Source organism: Ciona intestinalis, chromosome 9 (genome assembly GCF_000224145.3).
Source record: "Ciona intestinalis chromosome 9, KH, whole genome shotgun sequence".
NCBI classification, from domain to species: Eukaryota; Metazoa; Chordata; class Ascidiacea; order Phlebobranchia; family Cionidae; genus Ciona; species Ciona intestinalis.
The window spans coordinates 4,581,702-4,601,077 of record NC_020174.2 but is presented as its reverse complement, the minus strand read 5'-3'; the positions used below and the strand labels follow the sequence as shown (position 1 = coordinate 4,601,077).

General features: G+C 37.7%; 4 protein-coding genes across 6 annotated transcripts in view; all 4 read right to left on the bottom strand.

Annotated features, from left to right (window-relative positions):
- LOC100186167 (phosphatidylinositol 4-phosphate 5-kinase-like protein 1) overlaps window positions 1-560 on the bottom strand; it is a 6,943-nt gene extending 6,383 nt beyond the window's left edge. The window contains exon 1 of the mRNA XM_002127812.4: window positions 336-560. The gene's annotated coding sequence lies outside the window, so the exon portion shown is untranslated. The remainder of the gene's footprint in view (window positions 1-335) is intronic.
- A 246-nt stretch (window positions 561-806) lies between these two features.
- Window positions 807-5,970, bottom strand: LOC100183561 (myosin heavy chain, striated muscle-like). Of its 2 annotated transcripts, XM_009861426.1 has the most exons (11): window positions 4,703-4,759; window positions 4,186-4,338; window positions 3,878-3,979; window positions 3,614-3,739; window positions 3,223-3,373; window positions 2,762-2,904; window positions 2,355-2,506; window positions 1,878-2,080; window positions 1,458-1,594; window positions 1,191-1,260; window positions 807-1,013 (listed from the first exon to the last, which is right to left on the bottom strand). In XM_009861426.1, the coding sequence occupies exons 6-11, from the start codon at window positions 2,831-2,833 to the stop codon at window positions 844-846; spliced, it is 804 nt and encodes a 267-aa protein (XP_009859728.1). In that variant the 5' UTR covers window positions 2,834-2,904; window positions 3,223-3,373; window positions 3,614-3,739; window positions 3,878-3,979; window positions 4,186-4,338; window positions 4,703-4,759; the 3' UTR covers window positions 807-843. The 2 variants fall into 2 exon arrangements, with proteins under 2 accessions (XP_009859728.1, XP_018668851.1); XM_018813306.2 differs by lacking the exons at window positions 807-1,013; window positions 1,191-1,260; window positions 1,458-1,594 and adding exons at window positions 5,382-5,482; window positions 5,847-5,970 and having other exon boundaries at window positions 2,018-2,080; window positions 4,703-4,904.
- A 58-nt stretch (window positions 5,971-6,028) lies between these two features.
- Window positions 6,029-10,655, bottom strand: LOC100185080 (flocculation protein FLO11). Its single transcript, XM_002123948.3, has 5 exons — window positions 8,378-10,655; window positions 8,057-8,188; window positions 7,669-7,824; window positions 7,210-7,352; window positions 6,029-7,041 (listed from the first exon to the last, which is right to left on the bottom strand). Exons 1-5 carry the CDS (start codon window positions 10,601-10,603, stop codon window positions 6,750-6,752), a joined length of 2,949 nt encoding a protein of 982 aa, XP_002123984.1. The 5' UTR covers window positions 10,604-10,655; the 3' UTR covers window positions 6,029-6,749.
- Window positions 10,656-10,686: 31 nt separating this feature from the next.
- LOC108949761 lies at window positions 10,687-18,999 on the bottom strand. 2 transcript variants are annotated; one of them, XM_026835764.1, is made up of 11 exons: window positions 18,828-18,999; window positions 18,389-18,478; window positions 17,913-18,081; window positions 17,233-17,359; window positions 16,821-16,988; window positions 15,720-15,891; window positions 14,994-15,104; window positions 13,992-14,130; window positions 13,668-13,813; window positions 12,188-12,363; window positions 10,687-11,931 (listed from the first exon to the last, which is right to left on the bottom strand). In XM_026835764.1, exons 3-11 carry the CDS (start codon window positions 18,073-18,075, stop codon window positions 10,734-10,736), a joined length of 2,400 nt encoding a protein of 799 aa, XP_026691565.1. In that variant the 5' UTR covers window positions 18,076-18,081; window positions 18,389-18,478; window positions 18,828-18,999; the 3' UTR covers window positions 10,687-10,733. The 2 variants fall into 2 exon arrangements, with proteins under 2 accessions (XP_026691565.1, XP_018668850.1); XM_018813305.2 differs by having other exon boundaries at window positions 18,816-18,962.
- Between the last annotated feature and the right edge of the window lie 377 nt (window positions 19,000-19,376).

The following is a 19,376-nucleotide window of genomic DNA, read 5'->3' as shown; positions in this document are numbered from 1 at the left end:
CATTTCCAAACTTGGTATAACAGTAATAGAGTAAATATACAAATAGTATAGTATATACATTGACATATTGGGTTTCGTTGTTTTAATAATAAACAATTGTACTTGTCTATAAAATTACGATAACGAAGATTAAGTAATAGTTAAAACGAAAACACATAATATAGCGACAAAACGACAGTTATTAAAACACGTTTATGGCTTAAAACATATTTAGTTTTTATTGGAAAATAGATTCGTAGTTGCTACACCTAAAAAAATACGTGATTATACTCATAAATCTGCATCTTATACTCTGAGAAGTTCTTTAAAACACAGTAGCCATTCATAAAACTTACCTTTTGTACCTTGTTGTCACGTTGCTATAACAAACTGCCGGGAATTTCCGCAGGTTTTGTTTTCACTCGGTTCGGGCGTTTCGACAAAACCGGACTGTTTGCTTAAAAGGGGTGTAAGCTAAGCGGAGCTTCTCGCTCTATTTATAGGGCATTGGGAATTTTCTAAGCCTATGCAATAATTACCCACAAAGCTACATACGTGGTAACTCGTCAGGAACATAAGGAAGGGGATGTATGAAATACAACACCTGTGCTATTATACGGTCTTTGACCGCCTTGCCAGGGTAAATAAGTTACATTCATCCACTAGTGACGTGCTACCTCTTGAGTTTGAGCAATAACAGGTGTCTTGCTTAAAGAAACACACACCTACAATAGTGACAGCGTCGAGCTTTGATTCCAGTGTCTTTTGGTCAAAACACAAACACTCTTACCACTGACCCAACAAAAAACATCCACTATAAATCTTAACCAAGATTGCGTTTTACATGGTTTCTTGTTGTTCGATTTAAACGTAGTTAATACTTCTAAACATAATCATTCTATCAACTTTGTCAAACATAATATTCAGTTTCGTCTCCTTCCCCCCCGTGACATCGGTATACTGCTCTGCTTGTTGCTTGATCATCTCCCTCGAAACGTAACGATCATTGGTGGTGACATTATAGTTGTCGAACTCTACGAATGAAGGTTAACCATTTTAATATTATAGTTTTCACTAAAACCGATATGTTATTATGCCTGCTACAAAAAAGCAAACCTTTTAAAAGTTTTTGAGATAATAGGCGAAATCTGGCCTAAATCCCAGGTTATTTTTTAAAATCTCACCCACATAAAATATACCCTAAGGTTTACCTTCTGACATTCTTCTTTCCAACTGCCCTGGTATTCTGTTGTTATTTTCATGAATCAGATCGTCGCTGTCCTGTAATACCAAAGTTAAATGAATAAATGTAACTTTACCACATATATAGCTTCGAAGGTTGAAAAAAATTTTAAGACAACCCATTAGTTACCACTGGGTTGGAGCAATTGCCATTAAGTGTCTTGCCCAAGAACACATATACCTACAATGAACATATACGAAATAAATAAACATTTAATATGTATGAACATATATACCTCATTAACCAAAGACAAATCCAGTATTGTGTTTTCATTTAGTGCTGAATGTTTCAAATATGCCCGAGCTCTATCATTCACCATCTCCACAGCTTTCATACAAGATTCAAAACTTAATGCACGATCTTTATCAGTGGCTGAACAAAAGCATAAGATATTGTTACTTTAGAAATTAAGACTCCATGCTGCTACCATAGTGGGCATATGCCCTTGGGCAAGACACCTAATTACAATCAATCCAACCCAGTGGTCCCTAATGAGTTACTTGTCAACCATACAGAAAAATTTCGCCTACAAAGTATCATACATGGTAACTTGTAAGCAGGCACGAGGTGTATGAAACACAACACCTGTGTTAACGACTGTCATTTCCCTGCCATGCCAGACTAAATAAGCTACATTCTTTTATACCCCACTAACCTGTCTTAAACTTATGATAAGGCGTCGGGATCCGAATGCTCATGTTTGAGGTGGAACGAATAAGATGAGACAACAATGACTCGCAACATGTCCTCACATCGTCTGCAAGTCGTTTTTTGTTGAACAATTGTTTTTCTTTCTCTGCACGTGTTTTCTCAGCTATGGAAGTTCTAACTTCAGTGGCAGCGATTTTCTTTTGTATCCTTTTTGGAAAAATATTGCACTGTCTGAGTGGTTTATGATAACTTGTGCGTGTGGCAGGGGAAACGACAGTTGTTATAACATAGGTGTACTATGCCATACACCTCCTGCCCCCTTACAAGTTAGTGAAGTTACTACATATATGTAACCTTATACAGACAAACAGACCATTTTATAAAAATATTCAGTAGCAAACAGGGCATTTTACAAACCACTTCCAAAGTAAAAGTTTAAAAAGACAAAAAGACATAGATGGGCTTTATATATCATGCTTACAATTCTTCATGTTGATATTTAAGTTGATGAAGTTCATTTTGTAATCTCCCGAGTAAGCTTTGCATGTTTTCCGTTTTACGAGCTTTCCTCTTCGTTTGTTGTTTTAAGTTTTCATTTGAGTCGATTTGGTTTCGTAAGCAGGACAGTAAATTCTGTTGGAAGGAAACAGTTTATACATCTCAACTGCTCAATTTTACTTAATGCCTATTTTTTTTATTTTAAAGTTTCCACAGTTAACTCTGGTAGTAAACAAAATTTGTGTGCATTTCAAAATTTTGTTACATTATAACAATTTGCGGCATTTTGGAACGGAATTCGGGAGTTTGGAATATTAAAAGCAAACTTTAAACAAGCGTTTCTGATTGTTTAATCCACCCCACACCACAGTAATATTTAAACTATCTTACGTTTAGATTAGTAAATGGAATTCCGGTAACTTTTTCCAGTTGATCGGCTTGTCTGTCATACTCCTTTATCATTTCCAATCTTCCCTCAGCTTTTCAAGCCAAGTTTGCAACTTTCTGGACTTGGGCACTGTCCACACGTGTTACTGAAATTGTAAAATTGATTAAACATTTTAAAACTGGAACTTTTACTTTCTAATAGAGCTTTATGTCATAACAAGTTTTAGTAATAATTTAACAAAACATAGCGATAATGGGCCAACTGTCATAATCAGGTCCCATAATCTTTTATATGACCTCACTCAAATGAAAAAATCCTTTTAAAACAAAGAAAAGGAAATTAGAAACAAAACAGCAGTGGTTAAATCAGGCTACAGATAAAAACTACTTGGTGGTTAAAGACCAAGACTCCAAAAAAAATTTTAAATGATAATATTCAATATTCATATAACTATTTAACTTACATTTCCTCGACAGAGACAGGTTATGCAGATAAAGTTGTTGTTCCTCAATCTTACGCTCAATGTTCTTCACATCCCGTCGCAACTGCCGCAACGTAAGTTCACGCTCCTTACGTTCCTGTCGTACATTGTTTTCCAACAATGACTTGTCTTTCTAGGAAGTATGAAGAATAAATGTAATTTAATGTGTAATGGATAGGCAGCGACAGTCACTATAACACAGATGTTTTGTTTCATACACCTTATGGCCGTTTATATGGCTAACAATTTAAACAACCTATTAGTGATCAGTGGGTTGAAGTAATTGCTGTTAAGTGTCTTGCCCAAGAACACATTCACTCACAATGGTGGCATCATGGGTACCTCACCCATACAAACATGCCATGTAACTCACCAGTGCAACTTCCACCTCAGTTGCTGCATTCTCATGGACAACATTCATGGCCACCAATTCCTGATCAAGTTCCGATTTCTCTTTTTCCAACAACTTTAATTTGTTGGGGTACATACGGAGTTGGTCCTATATATTAGAAAACTAAATAAAAGTAATCTTGGGTTTGGTTTATCCAAAAAAAGTAATCTGTATTAAACCCAATTTTTAATTTCCCATAAAGATTTTACAAAACGTTTTTACACCTACAATATACATCACACGCACCTCTAGCTGATTCTTTACTTTCATGTAAACATTCATAATATTTTGAGCGGTGACTGCTTTTAACTTCACTTTGTCGAGGGAATTTTCAACTTGACGAGCTCTCTGTATGGAAAACACAATATTTAGGTCTGATCTGTTCATTGCTGTGTTTTGAGTTAACAGCTATCAAGCTTTTTGGTCCAGTTAAAAACATAAAGTCAGGAAATGTCTTAAAAAGTCAGAAAAAAAGTTAGAATAAACGGTGGAAATAGAAAGTCCCCTGATGTCCCACGCTCCCTTGTATTTACATTATATTTTCTATCACTCACACTTGAGTATTCATCCTTTATGTTAGCAAGGGGTGTGTTCATAGTTTGTTTCAACTTTTCCAGTTCACGAGTTTTCTTCCTCTTTGCATCTACAAGTTTGTTTGCACTTCGTTTAAGGGCACAAAGTGATTGGTTTAACTCTTCTTTCACTTCCTGGAGGAAAATTAGTTAATGTGGTTGCTTGTGTATTTGGCCTTGAATAAATGAATGTAAGTTGTTTATCCTTGTATGGTGGGGCAGTCATTCTAACACGGGTTCTGTTTCATACACATCATGCCCGCTTGTGTAATTTGAAAGGGATTATGGCAGACAAGCCAGACAACTCATTAGTGACCACTGGTTTGGAGCAATTAGCATAAGTGTCTTGCCCAAGGACACATACGCCCACAATGTTAGCAGCATCAAGCCCAAAATCAAGTTTACAACCTATATAATGTAATTTGCCTATATGTCACATTGTCGGTGATTGTTTTTGAAATTTTGTCATTTTTTATCATGAAAACTGAGCATTACTAACCTGCACAGACCGCCTCCTTAGAGCTAAGCTTTCATTCTTGGGTCGATTAACGAACAATCTTTCAATAGATTGGTGGTCCTTGTTGAGGGCATGCTGTAGTTGGTGACGCAGGGCTTGGTTTTGCGCTCGTAACGCTTGAATGATTCCATCATTTTCAATCTCAGTGGTAATGACTTGCTCGTGAAAACTTTTTGGCATCTTTCTGGATTGGAGAAATAAAATAAGATAACTTAATTTTATTTATATCTTTGAATGCGGTAGCGAAGATCAAACTATTTAAACAAGGAAGAGAAGGGAATTAGGAACAAAGCGACAATTGTTACAGCTAAATAACAGTAAAACTACTTGGTAAAAATGTCAAACAAAAGCTTGGCTGCTGAACTGATACTGCATAGGAATTATTGTATAATTTGTTATACAAGTAAGTTGGGGTAAAATGGTTCATAACTTCATGTTTTAATTTAATTTTATCATCCCAATAGGTAGTAAACAAGGCCACAAGGAATATTTTCAGAATTGTATAGCCGTATATTCACGACTCTAAAAAAACGTTGTTAATTGGTAAAAACATGATCAGTAAATATGGGATTTGGGTGCTAATGATATCCCATCTTACCCCACGCCCACAGTACTATAACACACATTCTTATTACAATCAGAAGAACAACAACAAGGTCACCTTTCAAACTTAATTTCGCTCGAACTTCTTGAATTTGTTTCGTGATTTCTGAATCTCCAGCGTCTGTTGAATTCTGTGACTTTTTCCTCATTTTAAGGGAACTGAAAAATAACATTAGGTAGAAAGTAGTAAATGTTCAAAGGTATCTGGATAATAAGGTTTGTATTTATCTACTAAGAGACAAAGGCGAAAATCAGATTAATTAAAACAAGAAGATAAAGCAAGCAACAGCAAAACGGCTGTCGTTAAAAAAACGTTGTCGTTAAAAGGTGGGGAAAAGCACGAAAGTCCAAAATGTGGCTGTTACAGGCATAATATAATAGATGAGATTACTGCGGTATAACATTTATGTTAAAGTCATACTGCTAATAGCTTTTCCTTCGTTATTTTAAATATTCTGATTCCTTACTGCATTCGATGATATGAAAAAATATGGGTATATGTTCCTATTACACGTACGGTTACCTGTGTTAGGGGTTATTCGAACGCTGGTCCGTGTTCCAGGGCCTTTTCGCTTTATCTTGGTGCATATGATACATTGGGTTTAGGTATAGTTTAAAACTACGTTAGTAAAAAGTTTAAACGTAACAATCGTTTAATAAAGCGGTTCATGACGTCGTGAAAGGTGTAAATTTGCCAAAATGACGTTTTTTACGATACGCAGTAATTTTATTTTATTTGGTTTTCGGACGAGGCCGTTTTTTGAGCGATTTGTACAGAATGAGGGTTTAATAGTGCGGCGAACGGTTAGCAACAAAGAATTAGTAAAAGCGTCGGTTTAAGTGCATAAGGTACACACCCACGATGCTAATGAACAAGCACAGTCAACAAAAAGTTACAGAAACTTGTGAAACGATTGCAACAAAACGTTTTGCTACGGAGAAGATAAATTCATGGGTAAAGACGTGAAACGGTCCGTCTTCATTGATTTAAAATACACGGGAGATAAAAACAAAGCCAGCACCAATTGAACTTGAAAAATGTAAAAATTTTGAGCCTAAAGGCTCTTCAGGACTAAGGTACAGATTTGATAAAATGTTAAAACAATAAACTTTAAAAATGGCAGAAACCTTTTTTCCATGGCTTCCGTGAAGCACCATTGTGACATAGGAACAATCGTTATAATGTAACAATAAATGAAACTATAATACATAAGCCGGGCAGTATAATGTGCCCGATTCAAAAATCTCAAATTTGACAAAAATCAGTAACGGATATTTACAAAGAGCAACAAAACATGGCATAAGGTGGTAAAACTTCAGGGCACCTTGGATTACGGCACCAAACTCCACGGTACGGAGGTTCATGGCACCAAATTTCATAGACGTCAATTTTTAGGGCACCAAGGTCACGAAAAGTTTGGAACTTTTAAATATTTTCAGCAGCCTCAGATAAGCAAGGGTCGTTTGCACCCGACAGTTTGCCCCGTAGTTCCTCGTTTGTGGGATTCTCTGAAGTTTGGGCGTCAGCTCCTTGCTCCACAAACCCTTCTTCTACTTCGGGGGTCTTTTCCTCCGTCTCTGAGGGAAGATGGCCCCTCGGGGGAAACTGGAACACTGGCCATGTTTTCATGAGCGCTGATTTGAGTAGCGACCCACTACCGCCACCAACTGGTGTTGTGCCTCGCTGGAGGAGGTTAAACCCAGGAGAACTACCCAAACTAAAAATAGTTAAAATATTAACGAAAATTAATAAACATATTTATTACTAGGAATTATTTTATCTGTAATCTTAAAGCACTAATGTCTGCCATACAACAATACATCATCACAGACCCCATTAACACTTTTAATATTTCAATCAAAACAATCCTAATTAATTCACCCACCTTCCACAAGACAGTGGGCCAGTATTTCTTACTGACGACAAGCCAGCAAACCCACGGGGACCAAACGGGTAAACGAGGACAGATGGGGAGGGGGGTGTGGCCTGGGATGGGCTGATTATGTGGAATAAAGTCGGGGTGTGGACCTGGTGAAAAAAATATTAGGTTTTAGTTTGTTTCGAAAAATCTGGAGTGATATTGTTATAATTTAGTTACACCATAGTTAAAAATGGAAACCTTATTGATTAACGTGGTGAATGCGATATTCTTTGGCTCTGCTTGTTTGTATAGACACCTAACAGCAGGGTAAAATCTTTTGGGCTTAAAAATGTGATGATAAACCCTTAATTAGGGTGACACGTGACAGGTACTCTAACATTGTACCTACGTATTGGTAATGTACATAAATATAATAAAAGGTACATAACATGTTTTATATATTTTAATAATGTATAAACAAACCTGCATTCCTGAAGCAGTTGACTGTGTAGGGTTGGCTGACACACACATGGGTGCCATCATCATGGAAGGGGGTAGCACCCTTATACCAGGTGGTAACCTTTGTAGGGGGGAGCCCAACTTAGGGGTGGCTGTGGTTGCCATGGTCGGGGTGATGACCTGGGTATTGGATAATTGTAAAATATATAAATATAGGTCAATGTTTTTTCTGGTAAAAAAATGAAAGGATTGTCCAAACTATGAGCCATAGAGAAAAACAATCACCCACAAAGTTACATACATGGTAACTTGAAAGGGGGCATGACAGAACACCCATGTTAACGGTGTTATAATGACTGTCATTGCCATGCAGGATGAATAATTTACATTTATAATATATTGGCAAACCCACCTTTATTCCCGATGGCGTATTTAGTGGCGACTTCAACCCTCCTTCATCAGGGGTGGGGCTGAGGGAAAGCACCAGATCACCCTTACCCCCAGATCTTACCCTGTGTAGGGTTTGCTTGGACATGGTGGGGGGCTGAAAAAAGTTCAGATGTTATTTAGTGGTTGTTAAGTTAAGTTTTTTTTTAATTTTTTATCCGAACCATTCACTTATATTACATTAAGTCTGGTAGCAACAACAGCAGAATACAGATAATTATCAATTAAAAAGCACAATAGTATAAATTTAAAAAAACATAAAACTACAAACTAAAGACGCAAATACCTTGTTATTGTTTTGATCTGTAGCTGTTTCTTTAGGAGTAGATTTGGAAGAATCTTTTGAAGTTTCCCCTTGTTTTTCACTCTCACCATCAGAAGGTGGTTCAACTACAAGCTTAGGTATCTCCTTTGTTGGGGTCTCCGACTTTTTGGATTTTGATGTTTTTTCCGGGCTGGATTTGGGGTTCTGGTCTTGTTTGGATTTATCTTGCTTTGCAGAAGAATCTTGGAAGGAAAAGATTTGTGGAGCAGCTGTTGTTGGGTTGAAAGTGGAGCTTGGGGTTACAACAGGGATCTTGGAAGGAGTTTGAAGGTCATCATCCTTATTAGCAGTGGGTGTAACTACTGCTATTTTTGATGGGGTTTGTAGTGGGTCGTCTTTTGATGAGGGTTGAGCGAACGTAAGTGTCATGTGGCTTCGTTTCAAAGGGTTGGCAGGCTTGTCGGTGTCACTTTGATCCGCTGGTTTAGATTTTGCAGATTTTGTTTTGTCTGCAGATTCTGGGGGGGTGAAAAACACAGTCGGGGTTTGGAACCCGGATGTTGGCATGAAAGTGAAAAACTGTGGCGTGGATGAGATAGATTGAGCAGGGGAGGCTCGGTGGAGAATAGAAGAGCTTAGTCGTGATGATGGGGTCATGAAAGCTGCTGAGTGGATGAAAACTGGGGTGTTGAGCGTCTGGGAGTTTGACCGTTGATCATCTGATGATGTTGTTGGAAGGTTGAATATAGGAGTGATGCGTTGAAGGACTGATGGTGTTTGGAGAGGATACTGCATCGTTGCGGGGAGGTGGTCAGCTCCTCCTACATCTTTATCAGGTTGTTCTTTATCTTGAGCTTCAACCTTTTCATTCCCATCATCATCCGCGCTGTGGTCAGATTTATCCCCGTCAACGTCAATAACTTCATTGGTGCCAACGTTTTGGGGGTTGTTTTGTTTCCGTGGCTTGCGTCGCCGCTTTGCAATGTCAGACTCCACTGGTACGTTCACGAACTCACTTGGTTTACGAAATTGCGAAACATTTACCTCCCCACCCTTAAAGTCACTTGGGGTGAAATGGTGGAATCGAATTGTCTTCTGCATCTTTTCGGACTCTAAATCGGATTCTGTTTTCCGTTTCTTCCCAGCAGGAGGTTGCATGAGGACTTTGACTGGGGATTCGTAATCCTGGGTTTGTGTTGGGGGGTTGGCCGGGGATTCTAAGTCATTGTTGGGTGTGTTGAGTGGTTGTGTGGGGGTGTTTAATGGCTGGGTGGGTGTGTGTAACGCCTGTGTTGGTGTATTAAGGGGTTGGGTAGGGGTGTGTAGCTGTTGAACAGGTGTACTAACATGTTGGGTTGGTGTGTGTAGGACTTGGGTGGGAGTTTTCAATTGTTGCTCTGGGTTTGTTGGACTGCTTTGATTGACAGCTACGTTGGACATGTTGGCATCTTCAGACCAACCAGCTGAAGGTAGACTAAGTAGGGGAAGGTTTTTAACTTGGGAGAGATCAACTAGAAGTGCATTGTCACCTTGCAAGATGGATTCTGAGATATAACCGAGTGATGCTGCAGAGTTAAGCGAGCCTGATGTAGTTTTACTAGAAGATGCGGTGTTGGTAGCACTACTTGACGATGAGGTCTTCTTAGTTGTCGATTCTGTATCATTGCTTTCCTCATTCCCACTCTCGCTGTTCTTTGGTGATGCTTCTTGAGGGGATTTAGATTTATCAAGTTTCTGGTGGTCAGTGGTGTGGCCTTGTAAGCGAAGTGCTGCCACACGACGACTTATATGGGTGGGGGGAAATAGGAACACATTGCTACCAATAGGTTGGCTGCTTGTGGAAGAAGCAGAGTTGCCTTCCTTGGATGCTCCTGCTGAATCACTTGGTCCTGTTGGTATCCCCACCATAACAGGGGTCATAGCTGGGGTTAGTGGGGTCATAGGGGGTATAGGGCAGGGGCTGTCTATAGTGGCACGAAGCCGGTCGCGGCTAAATCGTTTCGAACGATCCCCAATTGCTGCCCCTTTAGGAGATGTGCTATCCTCTCCTACCTCAGTGCCTGTGCTATCCACTGGTGTATTACTTAACACTGGCATTTCAAGAGGTTTCGTTTCAGCTGCCACGTTTTCCACACGCGGCTTACTACCCCCACCTAAGGGAGCCAATGGCGGCATCTGGCTTCTTACGTCAACAATATCCTGCTGGGTCTCTTTGAAGCTTGCATTCTCAGAAACACTGGGGTTCATGCTTGACAACTGCCCATAGATAGGTTTGTCTTGGTTAGCGTTGTCCTGACTCCATTTATCTGCTGGAGTTTAGCTAAGGATATTCTTCCTGTTGGTTGTTCCTCCACTGTCCTCCATAGTTTTGCTGAGGTTAAGTGACTTCATAGTAAGTTCCATCGGGTTTGAGCGCATATTTCGGCTGCTGTTCCTGCTGGTAGTATTTAGGTCGGTTTTCCTCTAGTTGGTTGTATGTAGTTTGTGGGCGAGCCTCGATGGCTTTCTGTGCAGCCGGTTCTTGTACAGGTTGTGCTGATGGCTGGGCTGCGAACCAACCAACATTAGAGAACAGATTGTTGCCGGGAGATTGCATAACTGCAAGCGGGGTGATGGCAGATTGGAAGTATTGTGGTTGGTTGTTATACTGGTGTTGGCGCTTCTCACTGCCCTGGTTTGTATCATAGGTAACCCCTTCAGTTGAAAAAGGTTCAGTGACAGGGAACATGAAGTGTTGAGGTTCAGGCTGCCATTGTACTGCCTTGTTATCCCCACCCTCCCCATGCATACTATTCTGTGTGAGGTAAGATGCAGGGTACATCTGTATTGGTGTCATTGGCATTCCCATCTGCCTCCAGTTCTCAAGATCGCTCGCAGTGAAGCCACCTGTCTTCTCTGGGTTGTTTGGTAGGGCAGGACTAAGTAGGAAGAATGATTGGCCAGTGAACTGGGGCTGGGCCCCGCCCTCTTGATCAGTTTGTTGATTGTCAGGCTGTTGAGCAGGGGCGAGAATAAAAGGGGTCATCCCAGATTGGAAGAAACCTTCTTGTCCAGGGTTGGCACCACCTGTAGCAAAATAATATGAAGGCTGGCCTTCTATGCCTGTGTTTGGCTCCTGGAAAGGGGTTATAAAGGGTGGGGGGTAGAACTTGGATTGCTCGTCTTTGCCTCTTTGTTGGAAGGTGTTGGCCTGTGTTAAAACCTGTGTGTCGTATCTGACGGATGTTTCTGGTATTTCATGTTGAGCAGCTCGGTCATTATGGTTGGTTTTGTGGTAATCTTGGAAGTGTTGTGCTTGTGTATCTGTGTACCCCCCTGCTTGTGTGAGGGCCCTGTATGGATCTGCAGTGCTAAAGTTTGCTTGGGTGAGCAGTTGATTCTGTTGTGTAGTGGCAAACATTTGTTGGCGACTGGTTTGCCCACGTTGGTGCATGCTAGAGAAGCCGGCAGTTGCGTCATCATTATATGATGTGGCCATTGGGTTGAATGGGTTAAGCATCCCAGTTTCAGGGGTGATTTGGTTGGGAGGGGCATTGGGGGTGATGGATCGCACATATTGGTTGCGGTTGTCGAATCTATGGGAAGGTATACAAGAATTAATGGTGGAACTTTAGGGTAATAAATAAATAGTATTTTAGGGAATAAACGTGTTTATATAGATAGTTAAACTATTAATGTTTAAACAATGTGCATTGGTTAAAAAATCAATTAAAAAAACAACTGTTGTTGGCCTGAATAAAAAATACTTCAACAATAGTTTATAGAACAATTCAAATCAAGAAATTTCTCAAACAATTTAAATCAAGATGATTCAAAACAATACACACACACCTGTTGTTGCTGTTGTTTATGTTAGATATCTGGTTGGTTGATTCGAATGAAGTGTCGTAACCCGCTGGAAATCTTTCAATTCCTGACATCGATGAATAAGAATCGACGTCCTTCTCCGTCTTGGCAACAGTGGACGGGGAATTGTCACGATGGCCAGCTTGCTTCTTTACCTTGTCCTGGGGGACGTGGTTAAGGTTTAATGAAAAACAAACACATTGAAAGCTGTTTGCGCCTATTTTTTCAAAAGAAACGGGTAGAACTATTACCCATTACTTGCTCATTCCCATAGGGTATTATAATTGACTCCAAGACATGCAAGCTTACCCAAGTTACGCACACGTGCATGTTAACGCACAGTACATTATATGATAGACTTATTCACTGATGAATAGATCATACAGGATGGCAAGAGGAAATATACAGAGTTATTAAACTTATATTCAACATTTAATATTTCCTTACTGTATATGCGCAAACTTGGAATATATTTTTATATATATATATATTCTAATGTTAGGTTTATGATTTATACAGAATATAACACACATGACATTTGCTACAGTATTGAAAATGGATAAAAATAGTAAGTATTTAAAGCTTTTAAAAGATAAATGTAAAACTTGAACTCAGAAACAGAAAGAAACATTTAGTTTAAAACACTAACAGAAGTCTAAGAAAACATAAACAGGCCAGTCAAAATGAGTACAGTGGTGTGAATATATTAGGTCACAATAACAAAATATTTGGCTTTAATCCTAGCTAACAGAGAATTACCTTACTAATTTCCTGAAAACTAAATTAATTGGGAATCTACATAATAAATGGAAAAAAATCAATGTTTCTGTATTTTTACAGAGCCAGTTCATATGAGTTTAAATACATTGTTAGAGCAGATGTTCATATGTAACAAGCAGCTGCATGATTTCCAATCAAGAAACTGATTGCAGATTTTTTTGTTATTAAATCACAAAAATGATAACAAAGAATGGATTGAATATGTACTGCATAATTTTGCAAGGGATAAATAAAATGTACAAACAAATTAGCTTACTGGTGGTAACAGACTGATACATACAAACAATGTATCACATTACATATTTCAAATAGGTGTAATGGCATAGATAATTGGGATGCCAGGTGTGCCCTATGAATATAATGCTAGTAACCGGATTGTATCTCCTAACCATTACTATTAAAGCACTTGTCAGTTGTCACCTACCTTCAGGGAAGCAACAGGCTTCAACATCTGGCGAGGTTCATGCGGTACTGGTAGCACCCTCGGTATTGGGGCATTGGGCCAAATGAGGTCTAAAACCATAGTCCCACCGGCAGTACTGTAGGACCTACCACATACAGAATAGAATGTGCATATACAATGTTGGGGTAGTGGGCCAACTCTGGCCTAAATCCCAGGTCTCATGGCCACTGTAGGACTTCACCCATATAAACCAGACATAAATATACCCATGACATAAAATACCTTCCAGTATTTCTTTAGCCCATGCTCTGGCAAACTTTTAGGATCTTTCTTTAGATGATCCCTTACTCTTCTAATCTTCTTGAAGCTACATCCAGTTACCCAGTGAACAAGGTTCTGACAGAAGCTGTTCTGGCCGTCCAGTGATGCTGAGTGGTTAGAATTGTTAGTGGTCGTTCATGGTGGTAAGGAAAAAGAAATTGAAGTATTTTTCAATATAGATTATCTCTGCATTTAAAACCGGGTAAAAACAATTGACAAAAATTACGATTACTTGATTTGAAATGGTGGTATAAATTACCACCATTTAAATATTTTAATATTTACCTGAAGCAAGCAGGACCTCGGCCACGATCTCTTGCGCCACCCGCTGTCCACTTCCCTCTAATCTCCGCCGCCAATCAACAATTTTATCGAAGTTTTGTTTCACCAGCCAACTTATGCAGTTACGACAACAGCATTGGTTCTATAGATACATTATATTTTTAGACATCCATATGCTTATAAAAAAAACAAAATAAAAATTTTACCAAGATGTTTCATGAAAAAGTAACAAAGCGCTCTATATAATGAGTAACATATAAAATGGAACAATTAGCAATCTTACTAAACTGATTAACCTATATAGGTGTTGTAGATGAAACACTACATTATCCCATAGCTTAGTAATTAAAATGTCCAGATTTGATCTTAGCAAACATATTCCAAAATAATATTTTACTGGCTCATCTGATGTGAAAAAAACATGGTGTGTTTCCGACGTTTCGTCTGTTATACAGCAAGAATACATTACAATCAGCCGATTAATAATTATAAACACATACTTATCTAAAAAAACCTACTTTTGAATGTACCTTGCATCGTAACATGTGTGTTTTGGCACATGTTATATATTCAAAGTTTTGTTATCTAAATGCTTAAGGAGATTATAATTACCCCGGCATTTATACAGCGGGGAAATTAAACACAAGTGATGTTCAATCCCCAGCCAAGACAACCGTGTTTACATTATGTGGTTCACAGTAGTCATTGTTTATAAAGGGGACTTGGCGCATTTGGCTTGGAATAATAAACACAACCACAGCGCCGTAGCAAAGTGGGTCGGGCATCTTAGCACAATTGCCCCAACCCAGTGGTCCCTTATGGATTGTTTAAAATTTAAATTGTCAGTTAAACACTGCAAAAAATTTCCCAAAATAATCACCTACTAAGTTACATACGTGGTAACTTGAAAGCGGGCACGAGGTGTATGAAACAGAATAGTGGGTGTATTAACGACTGTCGTTACCCACCACGAGATAACAATTAAGTTACATTCATTCAACTCACAGCGCTCTGTTGGTTATTAGCCATTTCTTGTAGTTGTTGCAATGATATTAAATGTCGTGGAACTTTGGATGCTCGCTCAGCTTTGTTGGTGGCAACGAGTCGCGAAGTTTTCTGAAAAATATTACCCTTGACAAAAATGTAGTTTAAAAAAGACATGTGTTGTAATATAGGTGACAAATCTGGGGTAGAAGGGTGGGCGGGCCATGGATGGAAAATTTTGCACTGTATTGAAAACATTACAACTAACAAGTAATATTGTTTCACAAAAATGCTTGTTTAACTATCCCTGCCTTTGACAGCTATGTATCTCTTACTCTGTACAATAGTTTAAATTGCTTGCAAGTTCTGAAAAGTTTATAACAAGACCCATGTGTATAAATAATCTGAGACATTTTGAAAAAATAAACATTCTATTTACATGCTGGTTAATGGAAAGAGGTCACATTCCATCACGTTACTGAAGGTAACTATTGGATAAAACAAAGTCTATTTAATATGGGTGAGATCCTTGTCAAGGATCTGGGATTTTTGCCATAGTTTGCCAGTTACGCCAACATTGTATATGAACATTCTATTTTATAAGTGTAAGTTGTACAGTGAGGAATGCAATGGGACCTTGAATTTGGGCCAGAGTTTGCGAATTACCGCAACACCCATGGGTTTAGCTTCGGCCACAGTTTTCCATTACCTTAAAACACACAAATACACGACCTACTCTAAACATACCTGGGGGTTGGTTCTTAGTTTCTTGTAAAGAAAGTTGATTGAATATCCAAGTAGTTTTTGTGCAGCCTTCTCACACAAGTTGTAAGTGTTCCTAAGCATCCCGCGTTTCTCTAGAACGTAGTCTTCATATTTCTTTGATCGCTTGCGACCGTTTCCGAGCCCTATCATACCTCTGTGAAAAACAATCATTTGATAAAATAGACACCAACATATGGCCTAAAAAAATATAATTAGCTACTTCACAAAAATTAGTTGTGGGTCAAAATGACACACACTTATTTCATGCATTATTTTTCAGACCTCATTAACCCCCTGAACATGCCCATGTTTAAAAACATTTCGTTTATTTCATCAGTGTTAAGACTTTAAGTCTTGTATAACCTGATAGCAAAGGCGGCAGAAAACTTATTTAACAAACACTTTAAGTGGGGGATGTGTCCACAGCATTTTCTCCACACTAAAACTTGGTTTAATTGATTACCTTTTAAAATAATTTCATTTATTCTATAGAAAGTAACAAACTTATAAAATCATTAAAACAACTTTCATTAAAAATAATGTTTTTACTTTAAAAAAATAATCAGCTGATAAATGGTAATGATAAAACATAAAGTGAATCAAAACGTGTTAAAAACAATTTTAACGTAAACCCATCTATTATTTATAACAGTAGCATAACAACGGATGCAGTTATGGATCAGCTGACAACAGTAAACAGTGTCGACATATCATTTACCTCGATGATTTTACATTATATATATTTATTTAAAAACTATAATTTTATTTTGATGTTTCGTCTGCCATTGGGCAAAACTTCAACAGGGTTTCTGACTTTAAAATTCTTTTACTTCTGCTACCAGGCATAATGTTTAACAATCCTTTTTAGATCATTTGGTACAAAACGACAATTGTCTAAACATGGGTTTATACTTTAGCACCTTAGGAGCACCCAGGTTATAAAAAAGATAGGCGCCTATATTGTTGACATATGAAGTATCTTAGTTCATTTAATTGACATTTTATAGAATATAAGCTAAAAAATACTATTTTACATTATGCCTGATGGCAGAAGTAACATAACAGTGTTGACATATGACATACCTTAGTTCTTTTAATGGTTTCCCATCAACACCTTCTGTAGTAACCGTGTAACACTTCTCCTTCTTTAACTCCGATGCTTGGTGAAGTATGGTGACAAGTTCCTTTGCCCTTCGTATTTGCACGTCGCCCGTGGTGGATTGGTCGACTGCGGATATCTGGTTCACGTTTCTATTGAAGGGGATGGAAATAAATTTGTGTTCTGCACATAAGCATAGGAATGAATAAATGTAGCTTATTTATATTATCCTTGGTGGGGGCAGCGACGGTTGTTATAACACCGGTTCTGTTTCATACATGTCATGCCCGCTTACAGGTCACCACATATGTAACTTTGTGGAAGATTGTTTTTATATATGGCTAAAACAAATACCATAACCGTAAAACGTTGTTAAACATGAAACAAACAACATACTTGTCTTTTATTTGCGTAACATGCAGATTTCGTTGCACGTTTTCCTTCCAGTTCGGTCCCACAAGAACATACTTCCTAATGCACCCACATGGTTTGCCATAAGTTACACAACATTGGAGTTCAAGTGCTGAAACATATGGTGAATTATTGTATAGGTATAATATATGTGTTGTTTATGCGTGAGTGTGTTTTGTGTACAATATAAAAGACTTAGTGGTACTTTTTAACTGCTCTGTAACCATTTGATTTGGTTGGTAAAAACAATACTGGGTTTTTCTGACTGTTAACATTATATGAATATATAGAAATCATCTTGGAAATTACAAGTTGTAATATATTTAATGTTTGACCTTGTTGTTTAAAATCTAGTAAAATAAAATGAGTCACCTAAACCGGTTACATGCTTGGAATTTGCATTGCATATTGGGTGTTACAATTTTTGACATTGTGTATTGACATATTGGGTGTTACAATTTTGACATTGTGTACTTAAGTAACTAACACACCAAAGTAGCTCAAGTAATAAACTGGGGCATTGTAGCTTACTAAGTATTATATTATTCCAATTTACACTTTAATTGTAACAAAATACAAATAACAAATTGAATCATACTAAGACATAAGTATTGTAGCTAACAACCTCTACATGTCTACAAACCCCCAAAAGTTTAAAAACTCACCAGTGGGGTCTCCAAGTAAAGAAGCGAGATGTGTGGCAAACATCTCCTGCACACTCGTATGTAAAGTTAATGTTTCCACATCTCCTTTACCCGGTTCATTCTTAATACTGCCACCTGGTGATCTTGTCTTGGTACGACGGGCTCCCACCGAACGCCCACTCATGTTTATCTAGGTATGAATGAATGAATGTAACTCATTTATCCTTGAATGGCGGTGCAACAACAGAAATATGAGGACCATGTGCATGTGGACTGCTTAGGGAAACAAACAACTTATAAATAAACTTGCTTATAAAATAAACTTTTTATATGAATTAACCTGTTAAGTTTTTTATTGTTAATAACTCTGTTATGTTACTATTGTTTTTATCAATTGTTACAATAGTCGATAAGACATTTAAAGGACACTAAGCTGAACTAGTATTCCGCGATTCTAAAATCAAAACAGAATGTTAAATAAAAGTATGATAGTTTACATTTTCGAGACAGTTTAGCTTCTACACAATTGTTTTGATGTTTGTTTCTTGATGTTTTCTTCAGTGTAAGTTACAATCTTTGCGAAGCAACTGTAAATAAAATAAATTCAAGTTTATTTAAACATTGGGTAGCTTATTGGTAAATGAAGTGGTGTGAAGATTTACACATTAGACAATATGGTGGGGGTGAGGATTCTTTACTAGCACTAAACTATGATATGTTTTAATGTTAAATAAACCCTGTTTTAACACTAATGAAAAATACAGTTAAGTTTGCTTTTATAGTAACTGCCGCAATAACAAACAATGATATACATGTAAACTGCTTAACTACAATGAAATAAATAACAAAACAATATCCCTAATGTATTGCTTAAATCTGTAACACAACAGATTCTACACTAATAGCAATAAATCTTACACATACATTTGTTTTTACTTTATAAACTTTGATGCTTCTTGTTTACAATAACACTGTTCTGGATTTCAGGTAAAAGCTTTCACTCCAGGAAATTGAGCCATATTTCATTAAAACACCCAAGTTGTAATCACATTATTTTAGTTTTAGTAACAAAAAAAACTTAAACATGATATAAAACTATCAAACTGCTGTGAATTTAAAATCTTGTAATTTACAACTGTATATAATTACATGACATTAAAAACTAATACCCCTATATTATGAACCGCATGCGGCATGCGATCGTAATACACTGCAATTTATTTTTACGTAATACCGCAACGCACCAATACACTACATTCCATTTCTAAAATACGTCGATCAAATTTTCCACATAACCTGTTGCTCTTGTAAGCATAGAGGTCTAGAGACAATTAACATTTCTATTTCTTTGGTGTTTTTAAGCCAACACTTTGGCACGTTACGTTTAGGAATTTTAACACCTTTTATTTGTAGTCTCTTCTGTATTTATAAAAAAATCATAGATGTGATTTGGTTGGCTTAATTAGTGTAAACACACACAAATTG

Bases quoted from the DNA above. Each gene is read 5' to 3' on its own strand.
- LOC100185080 (XM_002123948.3), bottom strand. From the start codon at position 10,603: ATGAACCCCAGTGTTTCTGAGAATGCAAGCTTCAAAGAGACCCAGCAG. The intron at 7,825-8,056 runs GTGGGTTTGCCA...TCCAATACCCAG, and splicing joins ATACGCCATCGGGAATAAAG to GTCATCACCCCGACCATGGC. The intron at 7,042-7,209 runs GTGGGTGAATTA...AACTATTTTTAG, and splicing joins GGCCCACTGTCTTGTGGAAG to TTTGGGTAGTTCTCCTGGGT.
- LOC108949761 (XM_026835764.1), bottom strand. From the start codon at position 18,075: ATGAGTGGGCGTTCGGTGGGAGCCCGTCGTACCAAGACAAGATCACCA. The intron at 14,131-14,993 runs GTGAGTTGAATG...ATGTATCTATAG, and splicing joins CTAATAACCAACAGAGCGCT to AACCAATGCTGTTGTCGTAA. The intron at 11,932-12,187 runs GTGTGTGTGTAT...ACCTTCCCATAG, and splicing joins ATAAACAACAGCAACAACAG to ATTCGACAACCGCAACCAAT.
- LOC100183561 (XM_009861426.1), bottom strand. From the start codon at position 2,833: ATGATAAAGGAGTATGACAGACAAGCCGATCAACTGGAAAAAGTTACC. The intron at 2,081-2,354 runs GTAAGCATGATA...TTTTCCAAAAAG, and splicing joins AAATATCAACATGAAGAATT to GATACAAAAGAAAATCGCTG. The intron at 1,014-1,190 runs GTAAACCTTAGG...CTTCATTCGTAG, and splicing joins GGAAAGAAGAATGTCAGAAG to AGTTCGACAACTATAATGTC.